The sequence below is a fragment of the Eucalyptus grandis genome, chromosome 7 (assembly GCF_016545825.1).
Source record: "Eucalyptus grandis isolate ANBG69807.140 chromosome 7, ASM1654582v1, whole genome shotgun sequence".
NCBI classification, from domain to species: Eukaryota; Viridiplantae; Streptophyta; class Magnoliopsida; order Myrtales; family Myrtaceae; genus Eucalyptus; species Eucalyptus grandis.
The window spans coordinates 44139180-44152420 of record NC_052618.1 but is presented as its reverse complement, the minus strand read 5'-3'; the positions used below and the strand labels follow the sequence as shown (position 1 = coordinate 44152420).

At 37.8% G+C, this 13241-nt stretch overlaps 1 protein-coding gene across 1 annotated transcript; it reads right to left on the bottom strand.

Moving 5' to 3' along the window:
• Positions 1 to 7068: 7068 nt before the first annotated feature.
• On the bottom strand, positions 7069 to 11251 carry LOC104453625 (transmembrane 9 superfamily member 3). The gene is made up of 7 exons (XM_010068235.3): positions 10964 to 11251; positions 10660 to 10700; positions 8982 to 9567; positions 8744 to 8881; positions 8495 to 8651; positions 7908 to 8392; positions 7069 to 7625 (listed from the first exon to the last, which is right to left on the bottom strand). Exons 1-7 carry the CDS (start codon positions 11131 to 11133, stop codon positions 7406 to 7408), a joined length of 1797 nt encoding a protein of 598 aa, XP_010066537.2. The 5' UTR covers positions 11134 to 11251; the 3' UTR covers positions 7069 to 7405.
• Between the last annotated feature and the right edge of the window lie 1990 nt (positions 11252 to 13241).

The following is a 13241-nucleotide window of genomic DNA, read 5'->3' as shown; positions in this document are numbered from 1 at the left end:
CGGAGCAATCAAATGCAGATGCTCTGGCGGAGGGACAGGGAGAGGGAGGGGGGGAGAGAGAGAGAGAGAATTTAGTAAAAAAGATTTGAGTTGACTTTGAGTCAAAAGAGACAAGTTCTAGCTGAGAATCTGTGCTTTTTGCCTTTCAAAAGAAGTACTTGGATTTTGGAGAGGCTTTCCTTTTTTCCTTTTCCTTCCCTTTTGTTTCGTTTGGCCAGTTCTGGGTATGCTTTATTAGGACCATTCACACGTGAATGGGCAAAGGCCACTGCAAGATAAAACCATTTTCATGTCCAAATTGTGCTGTTTTACTGAACATTCGATAGCAAATATGTAAGTCACTAGATTTGATGTAAGTACTGCACATCTTTTCTAAACGAGTAGATTATAATGTGTAATTGATAGTTGGAAAAAAAATTTCTACCATTTTACAGCTGTTTACATCATAACACGTGTGGAAATGATTACAATTTTTAATATCATTTATGTAAAATGAGATAGCCAATGCTTGTGCAAAAGATTTATCTCTATCTAACTTACATTTTTAAAGAATGTGTAAAATATACCATTTAGCATAACTATCCGCTTTTCATGAATAACAAGACATTTTATGGAGATTATGATACTGCACGTAACAAAATTTGGCAACATAAAGAGTGCAGAGCACCTCCATTGTAGCGCATTCGCAAATATCAATCCCTGTCTAATGTGAATCAGCTACATATAAACCGTTAAGTTTCGAGGGATCTAAGAATTGTCGTCGTCGATTGGTTGCACATGAAATAGTGGCTCGTGTCGTATCTGATTCTCCGAGAAAAGAATAGTATAAAGAACATGATAAGCATGGAGGAGATTTTCAAAGGCAAGATTACAGTGGAAGATCTCGTCCAAATTCCGTGGGCCAATAATGTCTTGAAATATTTTTGGGGGGAATTGGACGATTCACTTCGACTACCGCGTTGCTTTTGATTTTTTGCCCACTAGAATTAAAGTGCTTCGTCTGGATTTAGTTGAAGTGCGCATAGCAATTTTTTATTCTTTTTCTGAGAAATATAGAGAGAGGAAAACAGAAAGGCCCCCACAATCTTATGATAAATGTCATCATGACATTCCTGGGCCCCTGTTTCTTTAATGATTCTTTGTGACCTTAAATGGACTAGGCTGCTTTTTCCATTTTTTTTTTTTTTTATCATTTTTACCCTTCAGAGCTTTTGCTGTGTTTATCTTTTGGATATTTTATCCCCACTTGAGGATTTTTCTTGACTAAGGTGGGTCTAATTAGAGCTTAGTGGGTTCGTAGTCCTTAGTGGGTTTAGAACATTGTTTATGGATGCTAACACTAAATAGTCTTGCCTTGCAATTGGTGTAACATTCCATCTCGCGATATCTAGTTTGTGGATTTTTCTTTTAAGGTATCACGTATCGGGTTAGGTCGACTTTGTAGTCCATTTTGTAATAGTTGGGAAACAGACCGTCTATTTCAAGTCTCGAGACTTGGAAGGTAAATTAGGGTTTGGATCTAGACCTTGAAATTGAAATGGAAGAGGACAAAAAACGTCTCCTTTGAAAGCCAATTCGCACGATGAATGATCTTCAACTTGGACACACTATGTCCAAGAAATGAAATGCAAATTATTTTGATGCGGAGAAGAACAAAATGGAAGGTAAAGCCATTTGAATTCATTGGAACATTTTGTAGGTACAATTGCTCCAATAGATGGTGGAAGCAACATCAGCAAATGCAAGCAAAAGGCTACACTAAATTTATGGAGTTCAATATGTAGGTTTAGAAGAAACTAAAAACAGGAGAAAAAGGAAAAAAGAATTACTGGTTTCGGGACCAATCTTAGAACCCGGTCCGGTTCCTAGGATTATTGGGAACCAAATGGGAAGGGACCCTATTTGGTCCAATTCTAAGTTCCAAGGTCAATTCTATTTTGGGTAGGTTTCTTTGTTCTGACTAAAGAACATCAATCGCTCAAATTTACTTCCATCTTTTATTTACATCTCAATACCTTTAGATGACTAGCAACAATTATTTCCAGTCTCAATTTCTTTAATTTTCTCGCTGTTTATCTTTTCTGTCCAAGAGTTAATAAAGGACTCTTTCAACACCTTTGTCAATTCATATTTGAAAGGTATTTTGCCGACACTTTTTGGCAAAATAATCTCCTAACTTAGAAAAAAGAAATGGGCAAAAAAGAACAGAACTGTGTCCTTAGCTAATCTGCAAATTTCAATGACATTAACAGGGTAATACAAAAGTGATATCTACTAGATTAGACCCGCGTGATTTCTAACCGAGGCCTAATTATGAAAACTAAATGGACATTTATCTATACACAAAAGTCTTTTAGCGCATGCATCTCTTATTTCACTTCTCATCATTGTCTTGGCCCTACTTCGGTCAAAGTTTGATGAAATTCGATCCGGCTAAGGATTTTTTTTGACACCCGGTCGGTCAACGCAAGCCCCTCTTTTTGACAAAGTTTATCATTACATTGCAATTTAAGTAAATTTCTGTAACATATCAAGAATTTTACAGGGTGAATTTATTTTTTCAACTATAGATATGTACTTTTTGCTTTTAAGGGTTTGAAATTCGGAATATGTTTGAGACTTTAAAAGTTTCATACATAGTGAGAACACGAAATAGAAGGCTTTGCATTTTTCTTCATTTGGAGATGTACTGGTGCATTTTTATTTGAGATAGAACGGACGCTTTCTTTTGGAGATACATTTGCCTCCGATGGATTTATGGCTTGCTTGGTAAACCTACTATACTTGCATGGACCCTTCTTCTTTTAAGATAAGAAAGGTTTCGGAATTTGCTGATTTAAGTGATGAGTCCCTTGCTAAGACTAAGACAAGCTAACCCAAATATCTACCAGTGCGACCACCGGGTTCTTTGCCTAGGCAGAAGAGCGACAAAGCGGACTTATGAAAGTGAGGATATGTAATTAAAAAATAAATAAATTACATAATGGATCAACTAATCAATCCAATGAATTGAACACTGATTTGAATGGTTCAACAACCTTATGAACTGTATTTAAATTTTGAACAAGTACAGATTTGAACCTATGTTCTAATGAAAAAGGATTGAATTGGACACGGTTAACTCCTGAAAATCACATCAGCTCTGATGAAGTCAAGTAGTCATATTGGTTGTGATTAAACTCCAAAAATCATATCGGCTATTAAACTAGAGAAAAAAAAAAGTCAATCTGTGTACACTTATGAATTTCAATTTCAATTTTCATAGTGTGTAATTATGAAATTGCTCAATCATGAGGAAAAATTCAAAAATACAATAATTCAAATAATTTTTTTTTCAATAATAGTAATTCCTCCAATAAAAAAAAATCACCTTGTAAATAATGGAAAACATAGATTTGATAGAGAGCCATTTACATAATTCCTTGAAAACCAAGCAAACACATAGAACAAAGGGTTAATATCACAACAAACTACAAACTAATAAACCTCTAACAAAAATCTCTTGATGCATCTATAACCAATTTACCCTAAATCGATATGGATCTCCATGTGCACTTACCATGTCAATTGAATTATTGTCATATGCTATTCAACTCAACGATTTTACGGTAAAAATTGACTGAAACTAATTAAAAGTAAATATGTCACAAGTATATTGATTTGATTTTTTAGTAACCCAAAAATTGATTTGGGATAAATTTGTCATAAACGTACCAGTTTATGGTTTTTGACGACCTTAAAATTAATTTAGAGTAAATTTATCACGGTTGTACTACTTTAGAATTTTCGTGATGTTAACTCCATGACAAATAGACTTCTAGTGCTCTATCTCCACAATTAAAACTCCTAGAGTCATCCAATAACATCCTTCTTTCCATTAATAATCTCGACATCTTCAGATATTCAATTTCCTGTCTAATTAGATTTGTCTTCTTAAACACCAATCCTTCAAATTCAAAAGAAATTACAAATGATCTTTTTTCTTTCCTCGTGCCATAAACATCTAATAAATCTTCAATATAACCATCCAATTAGTAAATATCCAAAAATCTCCAATATAACAATCCAAGTGCAATTTAAATCTATAAAATAGCCCATCCTATTATTTTCTAGCAAAACTTAACTTTCATCTTAAATCTTACTTCCATAAACATTGAATAATCTACTTTAATTCAACATTCCCAAAAACAATTTCAGCAGCAATCTTAATCAAGATCATTAAATCAGAGACATTCAAACCCAATATATGGAATCCATTCTCATATTCTTCCCATAGCCCACATTATTCAAAACATTAATTGTTATACCCACAACTCAATAACTATTATCTAAAATCCTGGTCATTACACCCGCAAGCCGGAAGTCCTAGATTAGCTAGTCTGTCACCACAGCTTCATAAAAGGGTTAATGGGTAAAAAGTCTCTTCCAATGAGTATTTAAAAAAAAAAAAAATCTTTCATTGTTTTTCTCTCTTGACCGAAAGTAAGACTTCTCCGAAAATGGTAATCATACTCCTTATTTTACTCACCAGCAATTACACATGATAACTGGATAAGATAAGTCACTAGTTTGCATTCTACCACCCAAGCATGATGATTGCGGGAATTATTATAATTTTTTATATAAAGAAAAAGAAAGAGGAGGAGGGTGACTTTTGAGGCAGCTAGCTAGGTTTTAAGCTAGCCAGCAATAGAGAAGAGGCATGGACAAAATGTCTTCTTGAGCACGCCAAAGGAAGGGGGGGTCTTCCAGCACCCCATCTCACACTAACCCTAACGATATTATTCTATCTTGTGCCAAATGATTGGTTATGACCTCGAGAAAGAGTCATCTTTTTGCAGTGTGCAAATGGATCATAAAGAAAGAAAACCCTTTTGTCTCTTCAATCCCATTCTCTCTCTCTCTCTCTCGGCACACGAAATCATGGCATTTGAGAGCCTTTTTTGAATGAAATGAAAGGATGATTCCCCCTCCTGGCGTGCATGCCTTTGATTGACTGGTAGTACTTGATCATTGCCCTTTCTGTTGTAGTCACCTTGGTTGGGAGAAAAATATGGTTCGAATACTTTCACTGTATGGACCTGTTAAATGATTGCAATGGATGGAGTCGCACCCTGTGTGAAAAGAGCATGTTTTGAAACTTCAAATCTTCTGAGAAAGATCTTAATTTTGGATTAATATAATTAACATAATGCGTTAGATTGAAAAACTAACTCTACTCATTTAGTTTTGTTGTTTTTGTGATGATCAAGTTGAATTTGGTTTTGGAAAGCCCCTTTAAGAAAAAAAATTAATCGAAACAGCAAACTGATCCTGTTTATTATGGCAAAATGTAATTAATTAGTCTTTTTGTTTTCTAGGAAAATATTGGATTAGCTAAAACCACCGGAAGCTGCAATGGTGGGTGGGGGAGAGGCTTATGATTTTTCAGCGTGAAGCTCTCATGGTGGATCTCCAACATGCCCCACCCTCCATGACTATATAGGGAAGACGAATCATTACATCCCTGCTTTTAGTTTTCGGACAGGCTTTGCTTCTATTCTCACGTCTCATTCTCAACGGCTGACCATAACACCAATCATGACATATAATCAATGCCCGTTCACTCGAATACCACGGACACTCAGAAGCATTCGAGCCAATACTATGTCCACTCATATCGATCTATCCGATAGCATTGATCGTCCGATACAATCAGTAAAAAAATTTCAAAACAGACCATGCTTTACGTCAGTCGGTGATTGGGACGATTTAGACATGAAAGCATACACCTACTGAGGGCAGAGGATTCTCGTCAATTCAACTATTTCTTGAGGAGGGCTCGAGAGAGGTGCTAATTATGAGGCTGAATGGACGTGTTCCAACCAGCGATAATTAGCCTAGGATGAACAAGCATCAATTGAGATCATTAATTGAAGATATTAGGTAGGATATTATCCAATATCTTCAAGCATCAAGGGACTTCTTTTTTTTTTTTTTTCTTTTTTGAGACTCAAACTAAAGGAAAGATGTGGAAAATATTACATGATTGTATGGAAACAGAAGAATTATATATTCAAGAACAAGAAAAGAAAACTGGATGGCAAGCCTACCGGCCAAAGCTAAGAGGATCCATGACCTAATGAACATTGACTGAATATACCAAGAAAATAAAAAGAAAATGCACGTACCCTTTTTCTGCTTCTCACTTTTCCAAATTCCTTAGATGTTTTTTAATCGACGGAGACTGCTTTTGTTCCTTTATTTTTTTGGTTTAAAGCTCATGAAAATATTGAAGACCAAATGAACAATAGCCTCTTAACTTTTCTTAATTGGATACCTAACTTTCTTATGTAATCAGTTGAGTCCTCAAACTACGTATTTCTTTATCCGAGCCATTCTTTTTGTTTACTAAAAAACGACGGAATCAATGACGTGGAACCTTACGTCTAATTGCATCAGCACTGACTAGACTTATTCGGGTGACGTGGAGTCATATATTGGTGGGGAAGGACAACCCATTCAAAGATGCCCACACACACGGAAGTGGGAACGGAAACTGTGGCGGCGTAACTCAGCCACCGACGAAGGTCTAGGCGTCCCTCGTCCATCCTAGACAAAGCTGTAGCTGCCACCATGCTGTGACCGCCAACGTTGTTGGTCCTAGGTGGACACACACACATGCACACGACCACTGGCGCCCAGAAAGAGAGAGAGCCATCGCCACAAACCCTGGCGAGAGCCACAACCCTCGCCACGGCAACCGTCACCCCTGCAGTAGCAGCGGCATTGGCAGGTTCTGTCAGAGGGGTTGTCACCATCTTCCATGTTCGTGGCAAGGGTTTGTTTGTGTTCGTGGGGATGCAGCGGTGAAGGAATGGCTTCCGCTGACAATCATCCTCAGGGATCCTTAGAAACATCCTAGAGACATTTGGATACCTACAGTATCTTTGATCTGCAACCTAAACATATGCGTGATTCAAAGTAGATGGGTCTTTTTCCAACCATAAATGAGACTAAGAACTACGCCAAAATAAACAACGTGCCTAACATTTGGAATTTCAACCTCCACAAAAATGAGAGCAAACATGCAGAGAAAAGGCTGCTTCGCACTAAGGCTGCTTACACTTAAGAAGATATAGAAGTTTTCAGTAAGGAAAGTTGAGGCATACATAAAAACCAATCCTTCTCGGCACATAAATGTTGACACGAGTCACATACCAACACATTATCAACAAAAAGATTGGTGCCGCCAGCAGCATCTTGAGGCCTAACTAAATGTGCAATCAAAGATACTCCCCTGGCAGCACATGGATTTTACATTTAGCCCACTTCATCGACTATCCAGAATGCCTATCGCCTTGTATGAGAAACTAACGACCTCTCTCCATGGCAGAAATTAGTGGAATTAGGACTAGCCAATCCACTATTCACACTTGATCGACTTGTAAATGTGACGAACGAAGAGCAAAGATGCACGGAATCCCACCATCCCGAGCATAAGAAAGAAGCCATAGCAGATGCAGGCCATGTACCCAAAGAAGAAAGAAGTTTGCATAAAACCAGACATGTCCGAACGGGCATAGTAGTAATACAAGCAGTATCCATAGATAAACAGCCCAGTTGATCCACCGCAAAGGAATGACCTGAAAATAAGAACAAGTTGAGCATATTCTCCATGTATATCATCTTTGCATAGTCAATCAATAAATTTACTGTACTTTTTGCTTTTTAGGCAGCATAACAAACTTTCAATACGTGACTTTGAAAAACACTACCTCTGACGATATCAGACCCTAAACCACTAGATTAGCATTTAGGATGTCAGCAAATCATTTAACAATAAAAATAACAAATATAAGAAAATCAATGAGTAATCAGGAAAATATGGCAATGCCAAAAGCAAAGCGACCCAAAACGAATCATACCTCCACCACCATTCATGATCTTCTGCAGCAAGCTGGAAGTACGTCAGGGCAACAGTGATGAAAGCAGTCACAATCAGAAGGATAATGAATACGATAAACAGGATGCTGTATATCGTATAAATCCTGTGACCCCAGACACTGGCAAATATATAGTAAAGCTCAATATAAATAGCACTGAAAGGAAGGAAGCCTGCCATCGCCATTTGAGGAACTGTACTCCGATACCAAGGCAGTGGGGGAATCTCCCTAGGATACTTTGTGGTGCGACAAGGAGCTTGAAACTCAGCCTTGCTATTTTTGCCAGCAATGCCACCCAATACAAGCAAGGGTGCTGTGACCAGTGTCCATATGAGGAATATGACCACAATAGTACCAAAAGGCAATGCTGCCGTAGAATTGTAGGCAATAGCAACAGTGTTAAGGAAGCAGAAAGTAAGGAAGAGTGGACCACAGAAAAGGCAACCTGTCAGCAACAGATTCCTCACCTACAAAGCCCAGTTGGGAGTAAGATCAGCCCACATCATCAGCCCATACAAGAAAACTTTTGACGTAAAAGCTAACATCACACAAGCAAAATGCTATCATACCCAGTTTGGTCCCTCAAGCTGGCAATAGAAAGAGGTAGCTGTATATCCTGCAATCCCTGAGGTGAGTGCATAGATGACCACCAGTGCGGTGAACAGTGCCCCCCGGTTATAAGGATAAAATACACCAACCAGGGCAAGCATGAATATGAACACCGTTCTGAGCATTAAGAGAATTGGATAGAAGTTAAAAGAATTCTGTATAAAAGAAAAACCGATGATTCACAAGTCCACATATAAAAAGGTCCTTACAGTGTAAACAGCTGAGTGCCAGAACCAAGGGCTGCAGCAAATAAAGATTTGTGCTTTGGATAACGAAATACATCACCATGAATGTACTTCCATCCAGTCTCCTCTTGGTCATCAGCTGCTTCCTCATCCTGGGCATACCTGCATAAAAGAAACAAAGTGAAATTGAAATGATCCTGAAACAAATAAAAATAACAAACTCAAAATGAATCCTTACAATGTAGTCAAAAGGAAAACTTACTTGACAAAGTCATTTTTGAGGACTCGCATGAGAATTGTTGCAAGGAAACCAGTCAAGAGGAGAACCGTTACACATGAATTGATAATTGAGAACCAATGGATTTCCAAATGATGTGGCAATGATGAAGAATGTGAGTACTTATCCATTCTTTTCTCAAAGGGAGTCTCTGTTTCCTTCCATTTTACAGTGTACATAAACTCCACATCAACATCCTTGTCCTCTGTGAGGTCCACCACAGAATGTGGGTCCATCCTAGCGCTAATTTCAATCACACGATCCTTGTTATAGAGAATATCGAATTGTATATGTTTGTAGAGGAAGTATTTATACTCGCTCGGGTCACCTTTCCCTTCCTTATCAACCTTCCCTATGAATCCCCATATTGGCAAGTCATCATAGTACATCTGGAAGTAGTAGTCCTTTTTCACAGCAGCTCTGAACCTGGCAACTTCCTCCTTTGATAGCTTCTTTGAACAAAGAACTTTGGAGTCATGCTCCTCCTTAAAGTTAAGTTTATAGGGAGCACTGACAAGCCGATCTCCATTGAGCACCTCACCAAGAGCTTCTGGTTTGTCTTTCACATTATCTGACAACCAATAGCGATGTTAGCACAAGTGAATTATTCTCACAAAAAAATATCTTAAGCTGATCAATATTAGGGAGAGAAAAAGCCTCTCTCCCCAACCCCAACACCCCCACCTCCCTCCTGCCAGATTCTTTTCCCTAAAATCATCCCCCCAAAAGAAACACCAAAGGGAAAAAGCGAATAAGAGGTAAAGGAAGCAAAACCATAAAAACTCTCGCCACGCACAATTTTGCACACGGTAACTACTCCCTTCTTCTCTATTACACAAATGCAGTTTACTTTTAGACTGCATTAACTTCAGAATGTCAAGGTCTTAAATATCCATCCAAAATAGCGATGGAACGCACTATAAGACCATATAACCCTTGGACTTGACTAACACAGCATTTGGCCGCAATAGAATGAAGCCTAATGGCAGTAATCTTGTTGTTGTGGCTTTAATGGATCGGAGACCTTAAATTAGGACAGTTCAATCACAGTTTCCATTTTCTAGCCTCTCATTAGCCGAACTTGTGACATCCCCCTTTTTTTCACCAATAAGATTTTTATGATTCGGGCATTTTCTTGACTTCCTTCTTCCTAAAATGAACTGCCAAGCATCCATATAGTTAAACCCTCTGATATTTAAGGGTGATAACGAATTTCACTATAAGCACCACCCTTAAAGCCTAAAAGTTTGAGATGAACATCGTGAATGATTCATTTGTGTTAATTTCCAGAAGATGCATTTCGCAGAATTTCTAGTGGAAGTGCTTTCTTCGGCACAAACTCCCTTTTCCACATGACCCCCTTAGAAAAGAGGATCCGAAAAAGCTCACATAGTAACAAAGCTATATCAAAAGTAACAGCTAAGTGACTCCACACGGCAGTAACTTGCACAGCACGAATTAAACAGGAAAAACACGTTCGGTACCGCCACCTTCATTCAGCGCAGTGGTAAGGGAGGATCAGACAAAGGAAAATTAGCACTTTCTTCATTCGTCAACGACAGCATCGCATCACTCATAAAACATTCATCTTACTACCAGTGTTCGGTCAAGCTAGAACCTAAAACCGCCTCCACGGGGAATAAAGAGGAGACGCGAAGCGCACCTGGAGAGCAGAACGGCAGATCAAAGAAGCGGTAGGTTTCGCTGCAAATTAAACAAAACGAGCAGATTAGCTCAGCATCGGCTTAGGCGGAAAGAAACGAAACATCGCAGTAAAAAAACCGAGCTACACGGCCGCGTCCAGCGCCTCATCCGACGGCGCCAGAAGGAAGCGCGCCAACACCACCACCACCACAACAACGACAGATCCGAAACGAAGATCCGACGCGAAGCTCGAAACCGAAAGCGAAAGCCGAATCGATCGACAAGCGAGGCGGGGGGAGGGAGGAAGGGGCACGGGAGTTTACCTAGGGTTGTGGAAAGGGCCGACCTTGTTGGCGTATAGGGGGACGACCTCGCCGTCCTTGTAGCGGTGGTCGGAGGCGTCGGATCTGGCGCCGATCGCGAGGGAGGCGATCGCGAGGGCGGCGATCGCCGCGAGGAGGCTGCGGCGGCCGGCGGACGGCTCCTTCCTCATGCTTCTCTCGCCGGAGATGGCGGAATCGATCGATGGATCCGTCGGGGTTTTTGCTCCGGTTTAGGGCGAGCTCTGAGCAGAGAGAAAGAGAGAAGTGCCAAAAATTGGAAGAAGAAGATAGAAGGAGAGGGAGGAAAATGAAAAAAACCAATACTTTTTTCTTCGGAAATTTCATCCTAGTCCTTGGAATTCGATGATTTTCTATTTTGGTCCCCAATAAATGGCTTTATTTTTGGAGGATCTTGTTGACGGTAGCCAAACGGAGATGATTACCTCAGCATTTTGCCCATGCGCAGTGCCCCCTACGTATTTTTTTATTTGTTTGATATAATCTCTAAACTATTAAGAAATGTTCAATATAGTCCTCCCATTCAGTTAAATGATAGATTAGACATTATTTAATGATATGAATTACTCTTATGTTTTTTTTTTTTTTTGCTTAGATCACATAAGATCAAGTCAGTTGTAATAGGTATGCTGTCTCATAATAGATTAACCTCTCTGTTCAAGCCTTTAAGAGATTGTCTTTTAGTTGCAAACTATCTAAAAATTTGGATCAAAACATAGAGACATTCAAAGATGTTAGGATAATAACATTTTTTATTTTAATTTCAAGCCTTTAGAGACTATGGTAAAGGTAAGAATAAGAGACTACCTTTTAGCTGCAAACTATCTGAAAATTTGGATCACAACATAGAGACATTCAAAGATGTTAGGATAATAATATTTTTAATTTAATAGAGCTGCATTTTTTAAAGGATCCTACTAGGCTGAAAAAGATGAAGTATTTAGAGAGACATGGAGAGAATTTGTGATAAGTCAACATGTCCATCTTTTTATCCATCTACTTTTGAAATGGGAAAAGGAAATTAGGGTGTGAATGTATCCATCTACTATATTCAGATTTTGAAATGATATCTTACTTAGATAATTCACATCTAACTCTTCTTCTTTTTTTGTGCACCGATTAAATTAACATATTGAAAGCCACGTCGATAGATTCCGTTGGCTTGTAATTATGAAAGAATGGCATTAATTTCATATAATGTGGGGACTATATAGCACATTTTTAATAATTCAAGAATGAATCAATTAAAAGTCTAAGAATGACAGTGCACGTTAGACCAAAATTTCGAAATCATTTGTGAAATTTCCTTTTTACTTTTCAAACTAGGCAAACCTAGTTGGAAATCAATTATTTTCTTGTGTTTTGTGTAAGTAATCCTTGGACAATCAATACATATTCACTATCAAACATGATTAGCAAGCATTCTACCATATTCTAGAAAAAAGTTTGCTAGTACTGTAATTTTTCAATTTTTTATGTGATTTTCGTGGGCAGATTTGCTTTGAAATTTTTTGGATCACGATTCTTGTGCATCATCAACGAAATCACAGCTTGATTACCTAATTGACACTAATGGTCAAAGGTGGTGGGAGAATAAATACCTTTAAAAATTACAGCTCACCAAAACCATGTCATTTTGAATAAAATGCTTACAAGATCTACTATTTTGAATAAAAGAATCATCAAGTAGATCGGACGCAAATGAGAATTTTAAGGAGTATTTTTTTTTTTTTTGTCAGAGAATTTTAAGAAGTATAAGTACACTAGAAAAATTGATCAAACATTAAGATAATTTTCTGTCAAAAATGAGAATTGTAAGGGGTAAAGTACACTAGAAAAATTGTCCCACCTTTTTCTGTCCTTCTAATAAATTTTAAACATTTTTTTTTCTTACTTGCTTTTCGAAATGATAAGATATCATTTCTTTTTCATGTATATGAATATACTCACTAAGGCTTAATTTGTTTTACGGAAAATAAATAATCTGAAAATATTTTTCTAAAATGATCACGCCTATCGCTAAAAATAATTAGTTGATGAAAATTTTTTCATCACTTATAAATCTAACTATTTTCGAAGACGACGGAAATATTTTGTGAGTGATATAAGCAATCATCTTAAGGAAAATGTATTTTAAATTTTTATTTTTCACGAAACAAATGCAACCTAAGGCTTATCAATTGGGTATGACTCTTTCCAACAGTATAATTAGAATTTTGCATCTTGGTAATCACATGATTAAGACAATGTAGTCCATCTT